This window comes from Heterodontus francisci, chromosome 1 (genome assembly GCF_036365525.1).
Source record: "Heterodontus francisci isolate sHetFra1 chromosome 1, sHetFra1.hap1, whole genome shotgun sequence".
NCBI lineage: Eukaryota > Metazoa > Chordata > Chondrichthyes > Heterodontiformes > Heterodontidae > Heterodontus > Heterodontus francisci.
In genome coordinates this window covers 137,891,041-137,909,643 of record NC_090371.1, presented here as the reverse complement: position 1 = coordinate 137,909,643, position 18,603 = coordinate 137,891,041, and the positions used below count along the sequence as shown (strand labels likewise).

At 42.8% G+C, this 18,603-nt stretch overlaps 1 protein-coding gene across 2 annotated transcripts in view; it reads right to left on the bottom strand.

Annotated features, from left to right (window-relative positions):
• smim14 (small integral membrane protein 14) overlaps positions 1-10,337 on the bottom strand; it is a 58,000-nt gene extending 47,663 nt beyond the window's left edge. The window contains exons 1-2 of one of the 2 annotated variants that reach the window (XM_068036601.1): positions 10,229-10,337; positions 1,255-1,357 (exon numbers count right to left, since the gene is read on the bottom strand). In XM_068036601.1, the coding sequence (XP_067892702.1) occupies positions 1,255-1,329 (75 nt within the window). In that variant the 5' untranslated portion in view covers positions 1,330-1,357; positions 10,229-10,337. Of the gene's footprint in view, positions 1-1,254; positions 1,358-10,228 lie in introns of those variants that run through there. The other variant, XM_068036593.1, reaches the window with a different exon arrangement.
• Positions 10,338-18,603: the final 8,266 nt, after the last annotated feature.

Sequence of the window (18,603 nt, the reverse complement as noted above, 5' to 3'; positions counted from 1 at the left end):
CACCAGAAGCACAGTCTGTAGGGCCTTTGCAAATAGATTTACCTGCTCTGAGTATATATTAAACACGAAAATTCAAAAGGTTACAGGTGACTGGTAACAGCTCTATTCAGTTTGAAGTCCTTGGTTTAATCTTCAGAAAGAAAACTAAATTAGAACAGAAACCTTTATAAAATAAAGAGTCTTACTATCAAGCAGTATCCAAAACACAGCACTAATTAAAAGTACACAAACATGTTTTAGAACAGATTAGATTTTACTAATCGCAGATTCTACATTTTTAAAAAAAACATTTAAGCTAATGGATAACATTGCCATGAGGAGCAATTGCCAAGGGAATATACACCAGAAGCATGTAGTCCAAATCTCACCCTCTACTGGAATTTGAATTTTTTTGCACTCTGTGAGCAAGCTTTCTTCAGAAAAAGGAAAATTAGCAGGACTATTGATACTTTACATCAGTACATTTCAAGGTGGTCATGGACAACAACAGTTATAACAGCTGTTGAATGGCTGAGAAGGCCAAGTCTCAACAGTAAACGTAGTACTCGGCATCAGTAGTGAAAGGCGAAGGAAAGGAAAGCTAAAAGAAAAATAAGGTGCCACATGTTACATGATAAAACCTGTACAACTATTTTAACAATCTATTATCCCACAATGCTCGTCTACAGCATCTTTATATGGATTCAATATCCACTTTAATATTTTTAAGTTCATACATTAGTGTCAACTTGGCTCAGTTGGTAGCACTTACATCTCCTAGTTAGAAGGTTGAGAGAGGGTTCAAGCTTCACTCCAGGAATTAAGTGCCATCTCGGCAGATACTTTGAGGTACCCTCTTTCATACAAGTGTGAAGCGGAGACCAATCTGCCTGCTCAGCTGGATATAGGTAAATTAAAATAAAATTCAAGATTCCAAGGTACTATCTGAAGAGTAGCAGGGAATTCTCCCAAGTCTTGGCCAATATTCATCGCTCAACCAACACTACCAAAAGCAAAAAGTGGTTGGTCATTTACTTCATGTTCTGTTTGTGGGACTTTTCTCTGAACATTGGCTGCCACATTTAGCTCCATAACAACAGTGGTTACACTTTAAAAGTAATGAATTAGGATAAGATGCTATATAAAAAAGGCATTCTGTTCCCTTTAAAGCCAGAGAAAAATTGTATTAAATTTAGATTTTAAATCTTCCTGCTGTTCCCTTAAATTATGGAAGCTTATTTACATAAAGGTTAATTATAGGATGCAATTTCTTACCAAGTTTATCAGCCTTCTCATAGCATGCTGATGTGAACAGATGCATTCACAAGGATCATAACCGCCTTCTGCCATGGCAGGACAAGGTTCCTCCAGCCAGTCTCTAGGAATTAAGGCAATGAAAACACTTACAATTAGAAACAATAGGGTCACAACTCGAGACCCTAATTCAGTCAACCATTTACAATTTTAAAAACATTTTAATTTGTAGACTATTAATTAATAAATCTTTCAAAGTACTTGAAATACACAATACATATAGAAATGAAAGATACCCATAAGATCTAATTGTAACTTGCTAATTCACAAGTGAAGCAAACTAAATATTCTACTTAAAAGCAAAATACTGCAGATGCTGGAAATCTGAAATAAAATAAAGTGCAGGAAATACTCAGTAGGTCAGGCAGCATCTGTGGGGAGAGAAGCAGAGTTAACGTTTCAGGTCTATGACCTTTCATCAGAACTGGCAAAGGTAAGAAAAGTATTAGGTTTTAAGCAAATGAAGCGGGTGGGGGGGGGGGGGGGGGGGAGTTGGTGGTGAGGAAGAGAACAAAGGGGGAAGGTATGTGATAAAGGAAGAAGGAAGAGCGCAGGAGAGATTAAATAACAAAGATGTCATGGGACAAAGGCAAAGAGCGTGTTAATGGTTGTGCTGAAAGACAAAGCATTAGTCCAGAGAGAGTGTTAATGGCAGAATAACAAGCAGCTCTATCCAAAAGCACATGAAAAACAGGCACATGGTTAAAAAATAATTTATTAGGATGGATGAAATGAAACTGTGGAGCAGAACAGCTTTGAGATAAGGTAAGTCGATGCTTCTGGAGAGAGAGGTTGAGTGTGCACATCTCTGGGGTAGGCTGTCCACTAATATTCATTATAAACCCACCAATTCCTATGGCTATCTTGACTAAACTTCCTCACACCATGCTTCCTACAAGGACCCCAGCCCATTCTCCCAGTTTCTCCATCTCTGACGTATCTTTTCTGATGATGCAACCTTCCACAACAGCACTTCTGACGTGTCTTCCTTTTTCCTTAACCGAAGATTTTCCTCCACCCCACTGTGGTTGACAGGGTCCTCAACTGTGTCCGTTTCCCGCACTTCTGCCCTCATCCCTTCCTCTTCCCCCCCAGAACTGCGACAGGGTTCCCCTTGTCCTCACTTTCTACCCCCCCCCCCCCCCCAGCCTCCACATCCAAAGGATCATCCTCCGCCATTTCCCCTACCTCCAGCGTGATGCCACCTCCAAACACATCTTCCCTTCCTCTCCCCTCTCAGCATTCCGAACGGATTGTTCCCTCCGCAACACCCTGGTCCACCCCTCCATAACCCCCGACACCTCGTCTCCTTTCCATGCAATCGCAGGAGGTGTAATACCTTCCCTTTTACCTCCTCTCTCCTCACCATCCAAGGCCCCAAACACGCCCTCCAGGTAAAGCAGCCATTTACTTGTACTTCCTTCAATTTACTATACTGTATTCGTTGCTCACAATGCAGTTGCCTCTACGCTGGGGAGACCAAATGTAGATTGGGTGACCGCTTTGCGCAACACCTCCACTCAGTCCGAAAGCATGACCCTGAGCTTCCAGTTGCTGGCAATTTCAACACACCATCCTGTTCTCATGTCCACATTTCTCTCCTTGGACTGCTGCAGTGTTCCAGTGAACATCAATGCAAGCTCGAGGAGCAGCACCTCACCTTTGGTTTAGGCACTCTGCAGCCTTGCGGACTCAACAATTTCAGAGCATGACTGACTTCTAAGTTGTGCTTTTGGACAGAGCTTTAACACTTTTTGGACTACTGCTTTGTCTTTCACCACAACCATTAAACACGCTCTTTGCCTTTGTCCAATGACATCTTTGTTATTTAATCTCTCCTGCCCTCTGCCCTATCACACACCTTCCCTTTTGTTCTCTTCCCCCCCACCACCTTCACTTGCTTAAAACCTAATACTTTTCTTACCTTTGCCAGTTCTGATGAAAGGTCACAGACCTGAAATGTTAACTCTGCTTCTCTCTCCACAGATGCTGCCAGACCTGCTGAGTATTTCCAGCACTTTCTGTTTTTATTTTAAATATTCTTATATTTTGCATCCACCACTTCCGTTAGTTAAACATGATGGAGGGATAGAAGCTAATGTAAATGTCAATCCTAAACTAGGTTTTTGCACAGATTGCATTGATTAGAGATGTAATAGTGTGGTCATCTTTGTAAGATGCCAAAAAATATTTAATGAAAATACAATTAGCAAATGGAGATTTTTTTGTTTAAATCACTGCAGTATTTTCCTTGCTGTGTAACTGAACTGTTGATTCACTGCAAATAGTTTATTCATGCACATATTAGTGCCGAGAACATATTGGACAAATATAAAAAACATAAAATTAAAAATATAAAAAGGTGCTGTAGACTGATTTCAAAGGAAGTAATTTAATCACTGTGTTCAGATGACCATTGGAATCAATGGAGCTTTTTGTTACTTAAGCAATCGCAACCAGATCACCAGGATACCCATATGTATTCAAGTGTAAAGACAGATAAGCAGCAATGTGGCTTTACATTTAAGTGTCAGTAACTGCTGGAACAAAATGTATTTCTGCAGTGTGCAGCTTTGTATATTAAATTCTGAAATGAATTATCCAAGTGATTTACTTTTGAAGTTAAAGGATCAGGCATTTTCCTACCAAAGCTACTACAGCACACGTCCAACATCCATCCGCAGGTTCGCCATTACTCTGTTCTGTTAGTCTGCAGCGGACTTTTGTACCAGACTTAAACAAGATGCACTACTGTTACGACCGGGTGAGAAAGGTGTCTAGGGGTCCCTCTCAGCCTTCACCTGGTCTTACCATAACAGGGTTTAATTTTAAACACACCGGGTTTTTAGCTCCCCTTTGGTGAATCCTTGTTCACCACTTTCCAATTAAAAGGCAAAGAAACCAGCACAAACAGGTTTTCTTAGGTTTAAAGAAGAAAAGCTGAAATTTATTAAACTTAAAACTCTAATTCAGTTAATGCCTACAGATACACAACGCACCCATGCTAGCATGCATATGCGATACACACATGCAAATAGAGACAGAAAAGAGAAGAAAAATAAAGTGGAAAAGTTTGAGGCAATATCTGAAGAGTTGTTATGGTTCTTTGAGCTCATTGTAGAGTCCTTTATTGTAGGTAGATCTTGCTTTTTGTCGGGGCCCAGTATTCTTAAACCTTGTTCGCCATAGGAAACATTTCTCTCTTGGGGTTCATGGGCCTTCAGTGGATTCAGAGGCTTGTGAGAAAGAGATGGGAGCAGACAGAAGAGATCTTCTCAGTCCAGCTTTCTGCCCAAACTGTACGAATTAAAAAAAACTCAGGTTGCCCAGCAGGTTAGTCATGTGACCAGCTGGTTTGACCATGTCCATTTGTGTATTCGGCCATCTTAACAGTCAACCTGGAATGCGCACTCCCCTACCTTCAGCTTCCCGTGATCAAAAGTCCAATGTGGGTTGAATGTTTCAGGGAATGGCTGCTTTGTCCTTCCAAACACTGTTAATATGCAAATGTCTTTTCCAGCCACGGCTGATCTGTTTAACAAGTCCTTTCTTCACTCCAGTAACAGTTTAAAATCAATGTTTATGACAAAATTAATGTGCCTTATTCTTGGCAGGCAGGGGCCTAGCATGACAACTACACTTTGCATAGTCTGAAGTAACAAAACAGGGGCAAGTATCTGTTAACTTTTAAAAGAAATTATACAATGGCTTACACGTAAAACACAATGATTTGCAGGCAGACCACCTCAGATTGCATTTCAGCAACACACTCACCTCAAGAGATGTTTTTCCCTCCACTAACAAATTGCCACACTGATGCCACAAGCCACCACTTTTTTGCCTGCAGGTGGGCTGAACCATCAACTTGTCCATAAGGGGGCATGGTTTTGGCTATTTAAAAAAAAAACATTGCTAAAACTACCTTCTGCTTTTAACATCGGAAAGATTCATGGCCAAAAAATATGAATCACATTTCTGAATTTTCAACAACCGTCTGTGTTCAGCTATTTAGTTAAATTCAATTAGGTTTGCAGTCAATGATGACCAACCTCACCCAGGAGGCTGATGGTGGGGGAATTCAATGATGATATGCCATTGAATGTCAAGGGGAGGTAAGTTAGACTTTGGCTTGTTGCAGGCCATCATTGCTTGGGAAATGCTGATCATACCACCATTGAATTTCATGTTAAGTTTGAAAGTGATATATTTCAATCATAAACAAGAATCTTAAACTTAAACAAAGCCAATTACAAAAGGTATGAGGGGAGTGTTGGCTAAGGTTAATTGGGTAAATAGACTAAAAGGTATGGCGGTAAATGAACAATGGGAAATATTTAAAGAAACATTTCAAAGGGTTCAACAGAAGTACATTCCATTCAAAAACAAAAACTTGTCAAGAAAGACCCATCCGTAGCTCACTCAGGAAGTTAAGGAGGGTACTAAACTAAAAGAGGCTTACAATGTTGCAAAAAAATAGTAGCAGGTCTGAGGATTTGGAGTGTTTTAGAAACCAGAAAAGGGCCACCAAAAAGTTGATAAAAAGAGAAAAAAATGAGAGTAAACTAGCCAGCAATATGAAAACAGATTGTAAGAGCTTTTATAAGTACATAAAAGAAGAAGAGAGTAGCTAAAGTAGATGTTGGTCCCTTAGAGGCAGAGACAGGAGAAATCATCATGGGGAATGAGGAAATGGCAGAGGCATTGAACAAATATTTTGTGTCCGTCTTTGCAGTAGAAGACACAAGTTCCATACCAGAAACAGGCAGTAACCTAGGGGATACAATGAATGAAGAAATTAAGGAAATTGATATCAGCCGAGAAAAAGTAAGCATTGGAGAAACTTGAGGGACTAAAATCCGACAAGTCCCTGGGACCAGATGGCCTACACCCTAACGTTCTAAAAAAGATAGCTACAGAGATAATGGATGCCCTACCTATGATTTTCCAGAATTCCTTGGATTCAGGAATGGTCCCATCAAATTGGAAGTCGGCAAATCTTACACCACTTTTCAAGAAAGGAGGCAGAGAGAAAAAAGGGAACTACAGACCAGTTAGCCTATCAGTCGTTGGGAAGATGCAGGAAACTATTATTAAAGAAGTTTGAACAATGCACTTGGAAAAGCATAGCATGATTAGAAGAAGTCAGAATGGTTTGACTAAAGGGAAATCCTGTTTGACAAATATATTAGAATTTTTTGAGGATGTAACTAGTAGGGTAGATAAAGGGGAACCAGTAGATGTAGTATACCTGGATTTCCAAAAGGCATTCGATAAGGTGCCACATAAAAGGTCAATAGCCAAGATAAGGGCTCATGATGTTGGGGGTAATATATTAGCATGGGTAGAGGATTGGTTAACAGACAGGAAGCAGAGAGTGGGCATAAACGGGGTATTTTCAAGTTGGCAGGCAACGAATACTGGGGTGCTACAAGGATCAGTGCTAGGGCCTCAGCTATTTACACTTTATATTAATAACTTCGATGAAGAGACAGAGTAATGCATCCTAAGTTTGCTGATGATACAAAGCTCGGTGGAGCGGCAAGCTGCGGGGAGGATGTAGAGAGGATGCAAAGAAATATAGTCAGGTTAAGTGAGTGGGCAACAAGATAGCAAATGGAAAATAATGTAGGGAAGTGTGAAGTTGTTCATTTTGCTCGTAAAAATAGAAAAGCATATTTTTTTTTATAAAGGTGTGAAACTGGTAAGTGTTGATGTTGAGAGAGACTTGGGGGTACTCATCCAAGGAATGCACAAAGTTAACATGCAGGTACAGCAGGCTATTAGGAAGGCAAATGGCATGTTGGCCTTTATTTCAAGGGGATTGGAGTACAGGAATAAAGAAGTCTTACTCAAATTGTACAGGGACCACACCTGGAATACTGTATGAAGTTTTGGTCTCCACATTTAAGAAAGGATATACTTGCACTGGAGGCGATGCAGCAAAGATTTACTAAATTAGTCCCTGGGATGAGGGGGTTGTCCTATGATAAAAGGCTGAGTAAATTGGGCCTATATTCTCTGGAGTTTAGAAGAATGAGAGACGATCTCATTGAGACATACAAGATTCTGAAAGGGCTTGATAGGGTAGAAGCTGAGAGATTGTTTCCGCCGGTCGGGGAATCTAGAACACGGGGGCACAGTCTCAGGAAAAGGGGCCAATCATTCAGGACATAGATGAGGAGAAATTACTTCACTCAAAGGGTTGTGAATCTTTGGAATTCTCTACCCCAGAGGGTTGTGGATGCTCCATCGTTGAATACATTTAAGGCTAGGATAGACAGATTTTTGGTCTCACGGAGAATCAAGGGATATGGGGAGCAGGCAGGAAAGTGGAATTGAAGCCTGAGATCAGCCATGATCTTATTGACTGGCAGAGCAGGCTCGATGGGACATATGGTCCACTTCTGCTCCTATTTCTTGTGTTCTTGACACTGGTATGACATGAATGTTAATTACCACTTACCAGCCTGAGCCTAGATGTTGTCCAGGTCATGCTGCAAGTGGGGACATACTGCTTCATTATGAGAAATTGTGAATGGAACTGAACATTGTGCAATCAGTGTCCATCCCCACTTCTGACCGAGGATGGACGGAAGGTCATTGATGAAGCAGCTGAAGATGGCTGGGCCTTGAACACTTCCCTGAGGAACTCCTACAGTGATGTCCTGGCTGAGATGACTGATCTCCAACAAATCTTTGGCCTCCTTATCTCGTGAGACAATGGGTAAGCGCCTGGAGGTGGTCAGTGGTGTGTGGAGCAGCGCCTGGAGTGGCTATAAAGGCCAATTCTAGAGTGACAGGCTCTTCCACAGGTGCTGCAGAAAAATTTGATTGTCGGGGCTGTTACACAGTTGGCTCTTCCCTTGCGCCTGTCTTTTTTCCTGCCAACTGCTAAGTCTCTTCAACTCGCCACATTTTAGCTCCACCTTTATGGCTGTCCGCCAGCTCTGGCGAACGCTGGCAACTGACTCCCACGACTTGTGATCAATGTCACAGGATTTCATGTCGCGTTTGCAGACGTCTTTAAAGCGGAGACATGGAAGGCCGATGGGTCTGATACCAGTGGCGAGCTCGCTGTACAATGTGTCTTTGGGGATCCTGCCAACGACCACAACCATATTCCTTAAATTGGCTCCCTGTCCCCCAATGAATTAAACCTCAATGTTAAGCTCCTTGCATGACCTAACCCTATTTTATCTCTACAACCTCCTCTGGCCTTCGCTGTACTCTTCCATCCTTTGATGCTGGTCTTTTCTGTGCCCTCCCTCCCTGTGCTTCACCACTGGTGAGAGCCTTTAATCATTTCAACTCCATTTTCTGTAATTCCATCCATGAACAGCTACTCCATAAAAACCTTCTCAAAATGCATCTTTTGAATCAGTCACCAATTCTAGATGGTCATTGTTTTTAAGCTATTTCCATTTGTGAAGTGTTTCAAGGTGTTAAAGTTAAGCCCAAGCCCCATCTGCCCTCTCAGGTGAACACAGGAGATCTTATGGCACTATTCAAACAGCAGTACCCTGGCCAACATCTATCTCTCAAGCACTAAAACAGATTATCTGGTTATTTATCGAATTTTATGTTTGTGAGAGCTTGTGTGCAAGTTATCTGCCATGTTACCCTGCATTACAATAGCAACTACTCTTCAAAAGTATTTTTTTTAAGCTTCAAATGCTTTGGCACATATTGTAGTCATGAAAGGTCAGTTCATTCTTTTTTTTAAAGGTCCTACATAAATGCAGGTTTTTACCTCAACATTAGATTTGTATAAAAAAACCTAAAATAAGTTAGAGAAACAAGTTTGCTCAGTGCACTCAAGCTTTTCAAAACAGCTGCACAGTATGTAAATATTTGGTATTCTATTTATATATTTACATCTCCATCGGAAATATAATTTGAATCGAAATGAATAACTTTCACCAGAACTATTTCAAATCTACTTTCTAAATATACGTATGATTTTACGATTTCGTTGAACCATGTTAACTATAATGCTACAAACACTACCTGCATTTTAAATATCTCCATAAATTACCGATCAGAATATGTCCAAACTCACCAATATGAACAGCAGAAATGAGTTGTTTTGAGATATTAAAGAAATTCAGAGCTGAATAAACAATTAAATTCTATCCAAATTACATCTAAATAGTTACTTCAGCGTAGGGGAAACAGAAGCGAAACAAACCAAATGTAGAAAGTTATTACAATCGGTGTCTAAACATGACCCAAATGTATTACACCCTCACACTATGCTAACTTGGGTTCTTTAAGTTCGTGGAATGATTTATGTAGATACAGAATTAACGGTTCGTACTTAAAATGATAAGTTAGACTTCCCACATACTGAATTGAAATGCGTTAACCGGCACACACAGCAACACTACAAAACGCCAAGAAAAACATTGTGCATTGATAGCCTCCACCAATTTATAATACAGCAACACAGCCTCGATGTACACCATCGGACCATCAACTTCTAATCAAGAAAACTGCAAACTAAGAAATCTACAAGACGAGCTTTTTTTTTTCCAAAAAACCTTCTTTCACCCACTCTCAACAAACAATATCAAGTGCGGAGAAAGTCACTATTAAAAAAAATAACTTAATGGCAAGAAATGAAGATAATCACTTAAATAAAACAAGACAACCACCTCAATTTCTTCTCAGTCTACCTAATCACACCCCAGAAACATGACAAAGATAACACGTTGCTATTAACGGAACTATAACAATACCCGCATCAGAAACATTAATAAAACGGGATCCCTTCAGATGCGACCGGGATTTGTTTTGAAAGCTGATTACAGATGCATTCCTTTCCCTGAGTTGAACGGTTTCCAACGGTGTCACTGGACCCCACTGTCCCTCTAAAACACATTCAACACGAGCGCTGCAACACCTCTCAGAACGTTCCGGACTTGCGTTCTCTTACCGGGCTCGCGTTCTCTGAATATCCGCCACAACCTGTGTTCCCCGACTGCACTTCTGCTCCACTGTTTTGATACAATACCAACAAGCACGTCACAAGAAGGGGGAGGAGCAAGAACCGGACCCGGATCTACGCCATCTGTCTTTCTCCCTTTACGTGCTCGCACATGAAACATGCGGGGGAGCCGTGGCAACATTGCCAGCGGCGCACTATGGGATGATCTCGCGCCCAGGGAGAGACAAGTCCGAGTCAGCACAGAGAAGTCAAGGCACAGTCTAAACTATTACTTTGCAATGCAGCCAATGGAACTTGAATGCAGTGTATAGCAAAATATTTTTTCTTTAAAATATTTGAAACGATGTCGTTTGAATAAAAAATTAGAGGCCTCACGACAAGCACATTCCAAAGATGCCTGCAGGGGGCAGAGTGTTCCGCTTGCGAGGGAGTGACACGTATCTCTTTTCGGTTGGTCGGTGCCCTCAAGGCATGTTGGGAGCTGTGGGTGGGGCGAGGCTTAATGATGAGAGGAAGCACCTGGAATGTTGGCGAATTGGCCGGAAGTTTATGGAAGAGTGTTGGCTGTGTTTTCGGCGCCCGTGGGTGGGTGGGGTAACTACCAGCCCTGCGGTTTGAGCTGCTGCAAGTTTCCAACATTTTCTGTTCTTGATCGTTGCGCTGTTTCATTGAATCTGACTCAAGTTTTTGCGTTTGGCGGATGGTTCGTTCATTGCTATCATCTTCCTAGAAGGTTGACTGTTATGGATCTCAACCTCTGTCCTGTGTTGCCCTGAAACATTCCGTTCAGTGTGTTGAAGAATTTTGCCCCAAGGAGGAAGTAATTTATTGTGGATTAGAGTGAGGTAATACGTGTATTCTGGGAGGAGAAACCCGGAATGGGGACGTATCCGCTCTGGAAAGATTGAAAGCTGTGGGAAAAAAACAGCGAGACCTATAGGTTCAAACACAGTGCCCTGCAAGTGGAACTGCAGGTGGATCAGACCATTAAAAGGGCAGCGTAAAAAGTAAACCATCTATTTGAGTAGAGTTCGAGAGGAAATAAATACTACGGGAATATCTTCATAAAGTCTTTCCTTGCGTGTATTTTTAACATAGAAACCAGAAAAATATCTTCAGCTTAATTAAGTGTAATCTTGAATGCATCCATAAGACGAGTGGAATGTAATTTTAAAAATACCTACAAAATCTGTTCGGAGAAAAACAAGGGAATGCTCTAACGAGAAGATGGAAACAAAGACGTTACGCTTCCCCACATTAAACTCGAAGTTTTGGCCATTCGCTTAATCTGTCAGTGTCTCTTTGTAATTTACTGCTCCAATCCACTTACTGTACCTCCTAATTTAATGTCCTCTTTAAACTTGAATGTACCGCTACCTAGGCCTTCACTGAAGCGTCGATTATATTGTGAAAAGGTTGATGCCTCAGTTTATTTCGGGAATACCACTTGTATCCTGCAAATCACTTTATCTCTACTGTTTCTTCCTTCTGAACCAATTACCAACTCATCATAAGGATACATCGAATTCCATGTGCATTAATTTTGCCAATAATCTTTTGTGTGAACCTTTTATCAAATGCCTCTGAGATCATATTGACAACACCCATAAACACTTGCTACTCAAGACTACTGTTCCGTCTAAGCTGCGCAGCAATCCGAAAGTCCCCACACAAGCTGTGGACAAATCAGTCCCTTTTAAAATACCATGTATGTGTGGTGGCGTAAAAAATTTAAAGGGGCTATGCACTTAAATGCTCATGCAATCCACAAAGCAATTAGAGGGAACATTGCTCATGACCTGAAAAAAATTGAACTAGGTTAAGCAGACATGGCCTACCCTTCACAAAGCCACATAGATTCCATAACTTTCCCACAACTGATTGTTAAACTGACAGGTATGACGTTTCCTAGTTTCTCCCTCTCTACCTTCTTAAATAATGGAGTGACATTTGGAATTTTCCAATCCAAAGGTACAATTCCCAAATCTAAAGCTTTGAAATAATGCATCTGCAATTTCCTCACTTCCTTTTAATAGCTGGGGTAGAAACCCTTAGTTCATGGAGATTTATCTACCCTTTATTTTCTTTGGATTTAATACAAGTAAAATCGTAAGTTGACAACCCATTAGAAACTTGCACATGTACTTTAGATTTTGAACTACAAATAATTTTTCTGGACACTTTTCAGCTTCACCAAACGTAAGCTAATGAATAATTTAGACAGCTGACAGTATGTCCTTGATTCAACAAATTGCAGCGAGGAATGATGGGATGTATGTTTGTGTCCATAGTTCCTCACACAGCAATATTCTTTTGTGGTAGTGTAGTGGTATTGCTAGTGGATGAGTAATCCTGAGGCCTGGTCTTCTGCCCTGGATGTATAAGTTTAAATTCAATTAATTAAGTAAATCTGTAATTAAAATAAACTTTCAGTAGTGGATTGTCATAAAAACCCATCTGGTTCACTAATCTCTTTTAGGGAAGGAAATCTGCTGTCCTTATCCAGTCTGACCTACATGTGACTCCAGACACACAGCAATGTGGTTGACTCTTAACTGCCCTCTGAAATGGCTTAACCAGTTGCTCAGTTGTAGCAAACTGCTACGGAAAAGTCAGATAAGAGCAAAACTGGATGGGCCACCCAGCATAGACTCAGGCATTGCATTGGACCCTGTAAAACCCTCACTTGTGCCAAAATTGAGAGAGCTGTCCCACAAACTAGTCAAGCAACAGTCTGACATAGTCATACTCACACAATCATACATTACAGTTCCAGACTCCTCCATCACCATCCCTAGGTATGTCCTGCCCCACTGGCAGGACAGACCAACCAGAGGTGGTGGCACAGTGGTGTACATTCGAGAGGGAGCAGCACTGGTAATTCTCAAAATTGACTCCATGAAGTTTCATGGTGTCACGTCAAACACATGGGTAAGGAACCCTACTGATTACAACCTACTGCCTTCCTTCAACTGGTGAATCAGTACTCTTCCACATAGAATACTACTTGGATGAGGCACGGAGGGGAGCAAGGGCACAGAATGTACTTCAATGTCCATCACCAAGAGTGGCTAAGTAGCACTACTACTGACGGAGCTGGCCAAGTCCTAAAGGACATATCTGCTGGACTGGGCCTGCGGGAGGTGGTGAGAGAACCAACACAAGAGAAAAACCTATTTGTCGTCTTCCTCACTAATCTACCTGTCACAGGTGTATCTGTCTGTAGTATTGGTAAGGGTGACTACTGCGCTAAGTCCTGCCTCCACACTGAGGATACCCTCCATCATGTGTGGTACTCCCACCATGATAAGTGTAATAGACTCAACAACAGAAATAACAACTTAGTTATACAGCACCTTTAACATAATAAAGCACTTCACAGAAGTATTATAAAACAAAATATGACACTGAGCCATGTGAGATATTAGGTCAGATGACCAAAAGCTTGGACAAAGAGATTTTAAGGAGTGTCTTAAAGGAAGAAAGCGAGGCAGAGCAGTGTAGGGAGGGTATTCTAGAGCTTGGGGCCTAGGAAACTGAAGACCAATGGTGGACTGGTTAAAATTGGGATGCTCAAGAGGCCAAAATTAGAGGAGTGTAGATATCTTGGAGGGTTGTGGGGTTGGAGGAGATTACAGAGATAGGGAGGGGTGAGGCAATGGAGGGATTTAAAAGCAAGGATGAGAATCTTACAATCAAGACGTTGCTTGACTGGGAGCCAGTGTATGTCAGCGAACATGGGTGACTGGGGTCACAGGAGAATGGGACTTGGTGCGAGTTAAGACACGGGCAGCAGAGATTTGGATGACCTCAAGTTTATGGAGGGTAGAGTGTGGGAGACCAGCCAGGAATGCATTGGAGTATTCAAGTGTAGAGGTAAGAAAAGCATGAATGAGTGTTTGAGCAGTAGATGAGATGAGACATGGGCAGAGTCAGGTGATGTTACGAGATGGAAATAGGTGGTCTTAGAGATGATGCAAATATGATTTCAGAAGCTCATTTCGGGGTCAAATATGACGCCAAGGGTGTGAAGAGTCTGGCTTAATCTCACACTGTTGCCAGGGAAAGTGATGGAGTCAGTAGCGAGGGAACTGAGTTTGAAGTGGAGACCCAAAACAATGGCTTCAGTCTTCCCAGTATTTAATTGGAGGAAATTTTTGCTCATCCGGTCCTGGATGTCTGATAAGCAGCCTGATAGTTTAACAGGAGTGGAGAAAGGTGGCAAAAGAACTGAATATTGTAAGCGTACAAGTGAAAACTAATGCTGTGCTTTTGGATGATGTCACTGAGGGGCAGCATGTGGATGAGAAATAGGAGGGGGCCAAGGATAGATCCTTAGGGGACACCAGAGGTAATGGTGCGAAAGCAGGATGAGAAGCCATTGCAAGTCAGAGGCTGGGAATTCTTTGGCAAGTAACCCATCTCTATACTTCCCAGAGCCTGTCCACAATCTACAAGGCACAAGTCAGGAGTGTGATGGAATACTCTCCACTTGCCTGGAAGAGTGCCAACAACACTCAGGAAGCTCAACACCATCCAGGACAAAGCAGTCTGCTTAATCAGTACCCCATCCACCACCTTAAATATTAACTTCCTCCATGACCGATGTACAGTGGTAGCAGTGTGTACCATATATAAGACTGCAGCAATTCATCACGCCTCCTTCGACATCACCTTGCAAACCCAGGACCTCTTCTACCTAGGACAAGAACAGCTGACACGTGGGAACACCACCATCTGCAAGTTCCCCTTCAAGCCACATACCATCCTGACTTGGAAATGTATCACCACCATTCCTTCACTGTTGCTGGATCAAAATCCTGGAACTTCCTCCCTAACAGCACTGTGGATGTACCCACACCAGATGGACTGCAGCGGTCAAGAAAGCAGTTCACCACTACCGTCTCAAGGGCAATTAGGGATGAGCAACAAATATTGGCCTTGCAAGGGCACCCACATCCCATGATGTGAATTTAAGAAAGTGATTGTCTGGCTCCGATTAATTACGTAAGAATGGAACCAGGTGAGAGCTGTCTCAACCAGCTGGATGACAGTGAAGAGCTGTTGGAGAAGAATGGTGTGGTCAACTGTATCAAAGACTGCAGACAGGTCGAAGGGGTTTGACAGGGTAGATGCTGAGCGGATGTTTTACCTCAGAGGAATCTAGAACGAGGGGGCACTCTTTCAAAATAAGGGGTCTCCCATTTATGATAGAGATGAGGAGGAATTTCTCTCTCAGAGGGTTGTTAATCTTTGGAATTCTCTACCCCAGAGAGCAGTGGAGGCTGGGTCATTGAATATATTCAAGGCTGCCAGACAGATTTTTGATCTACAAGGAAGTAAAGGGTTATGGGGGCAGGCAGGAATGTGAAATTAAGGCCACGATCAGATCAGCATGATCATATTGAAGGGCGGAGCAGGCTCAAGGGGCCAAATGGCCTACTCCTGCTATTCCTTATATTCTTATGTATTATGTTAGAAGGATGAGAAGGGAGAGTTTACCTTTGTCACAGTCACATAAGACGTCATTTTGGTACTGAGATAGTGGTGGAAACCTGATTGGAGGGGTTTAAACATGGAGCTCTGGAAAAGATGGGAACAGATTTGGGAGGCGACGACGCGTTCAAGGAGAGGAAAGGGGCGTTGGAGTTGGGGCAGTAGTTTCCAAGGACAGTGGGGTCAAGGGTTGTTTTTTTGAGGAGAGTGATGCTGACGGCAAATTTAAAGGAGAGAAGGACAACATATGAAGAGAGAGAACCATTAACAATATTGGCAAACTGGGGACCAGGAGGGAAAGTTGGGTGATCGGTTTAGTGGGAATAGGATTGAAGGAGCTGGAGGTGGGTCTCATGGACAAGATGAGCTCAGAGAGGGCATAAAGGGGGACAGAAGAGAAACTAGAGAAATATGCAAGTTCAGAACTAGTGCATGGGAGAGCATTAGAGGAAGTTTGGCCAGGTGGGCTAGTAGAAGAGAAGGAAACAGCTGAAGAAGCTGATCGGATGGTCTCGATCTTAGTGACAACTCCATGAGCTCCTCACACTTATTGTTGAAGATGAGGGTAAGAAGACAGTTTGCAGTAGAGATAAGAAGTCAGGGGTTATCTTTGCATTTCAGGATGATCCTAGAATAGTGAACTGTTTTAGCAGATGAGAACAGGACCTGATAATGTTTAAAGTGGTCCAGCCAGATCTGGCGGTGGATGGCTAAGTCAGTTGTCGGCCATGTCTATTCATGTCTGTGTCCCACGGACTTAAGGGAGGGGAGATGAGGGCTGTACCAGGGGAATAGTCAGAGTGAGAGTAATGGTTTTATTGGGAACTAGGGCATCAAAGGTGGAGGTGAGGGTGTGATTGAGCAAATCAGTAGCTGCAGAAATGTTATGGTGAACAGAGGGCCAGAGGCCAGACAGTTGGGATTTTGAAAGTGTAGTTGTATGTGAATAGCGGAACAGGTTTTTCCAGGAACATATATAGAGGGAGGTAGGATTGGGCGTAGAAGGGGGTTGTGGGTAGTGAGTGATACAAGGAAGTGATCAAACGTGGCCTTATCTGTAATTGATACAATGGGACTAGCAAGACCATGTGAGATGGCAGGGTCAAGGGGATGGCCATGAATATGGGTTGGGGAGTTTATATGGAGTGAGAAATTTAGGGAGGATAAGAGGACAGTAAACTCGAGAGAACATGATGAGTTGAGATGGAGGGTGAAATCACCGAGGATGAGAAGTCATTCGGCGCAGAGACTGAGGGAGGAAAGCAGTGAAGATATCTCAATGAGAAAAATGTTATCGTATTTGGGAGGGTGGTAGAGAACGAGGATTTTTAAAGAGAATTGAGAGAGATAGAACAAGGTGAAATGCTTGAAGGAGGAGAAAGTGCCAGAGGAGTAGGGGGTCAGGCCAAGGCACGATCTGGTAACACTGCCACCGTGATGGTATTGGCAGGGCAAATGGTGGAAGATGTAGCCAGGTGAGAAGGCTTCATTAAGTGGCAAGGTGTCATCACCCCTCAGCCAGGTTTCTGTTAAGCCTATGATGTCGATGCGATCATCCACAATAAGTTCCTGGATGGCAAGGGCCTTGTTCACAAGTGACCGGACATTCTGGAGGGAAATGCGTGGAGGAGTGGTGAGAGTTGCTCCACTGGCAGAGTCCACAGGGTAAGCAGTGTAAGGGGTGAGCTGAACGGGAAGAAGATCAGTAAGATTAGCCCAAAGCAGGTGCACTGGCTGGGAAGGTTGACGAGAGAGTGGGGTGCGACAATTGGGGTTGCAGCTCATAATGAACCAGCGCCGGGTGCCTCGAAGAGCCTGTTGGAGGATGCCAAGAGAGGGACAGAAGGAAGCTGTAGGCTTGTCTAACAGGTAGTCAAACCTGGGACGGCAGTACGAGAGCAGGATGGTCAATGAGTACAGAAGTGTTGGGGTAGGGAATTTGGAGGGCAGAGTACCTGAGCGTGGAGAACTGAAAGAAGGCATGACAATAGAATAGTAAAGGGAGGTCTCTGAGAGTTAAAAAGAAAGAGCAAAAGTGGGAATAGAGTTATGTGCTAGGATCCGGAGCAGCAGCCAAAATGGGCACATGAATGGACTCAGGGACAACTCAAGTTACATATGTCTTGTTACGACCGGCCACTTGAGGGCTGGCACTCCCGCGCCTTTAGATCACCGTCGGGGGAAACGCAGTGCCACACTGGTGGACGGGGGGCGGGGAACGATGTAAGTTTGTCAGTGCGGGAGGAGGTGGGATGATGTCAAATATACATAATGGGTGTAGGGGATGGTAGGAAGGACTGAACCTTAAACTTTGTGCAGTTTGTGGGAGGGATGGTCAGATGTAAAAGGTAATTGTTTTGGGGGGAGAAAGGGCAAATAGTTATTGTAATTGTTTTTGGGGGGGGTGGGAAAGGGGCATTAGAAATTTATGTATTTAATTTTGGGGGGTAGGATTTTCAAAATTTAAATTGGGCGGCATGGCTGTCTGCACTTTAAAAAAGGCACCAGTGCCTGTGCACAGGCAGCTGATGCCATTGCCGGGGATGGATAGCCTGCCCCCTCCATGAGATTGGGGCGGTCAGGCCGCCCCAGCTATTTAAATGAGCCACCATGCTCGAGATTGCGGCAGCTCTTTCGCACGGGCTGCCATTTTTTTAACTTGCCGCCAAAGCCCCCCAAGTGCGATATATCCCATCTATCTGTGTTAATAATGGAACACTGCTGATGGCAGTAATTTTAAGGGTTTGGAGTCCAGGAAATGTTCTGCCTTTTGCCCAGGAAAGTTAGCACCTATAGTAGGATAAAATGTGTCTGTTAGGAAGGAAGGTACATTTAATGAAAGAAAAGAAAATGACAATATTTTATTG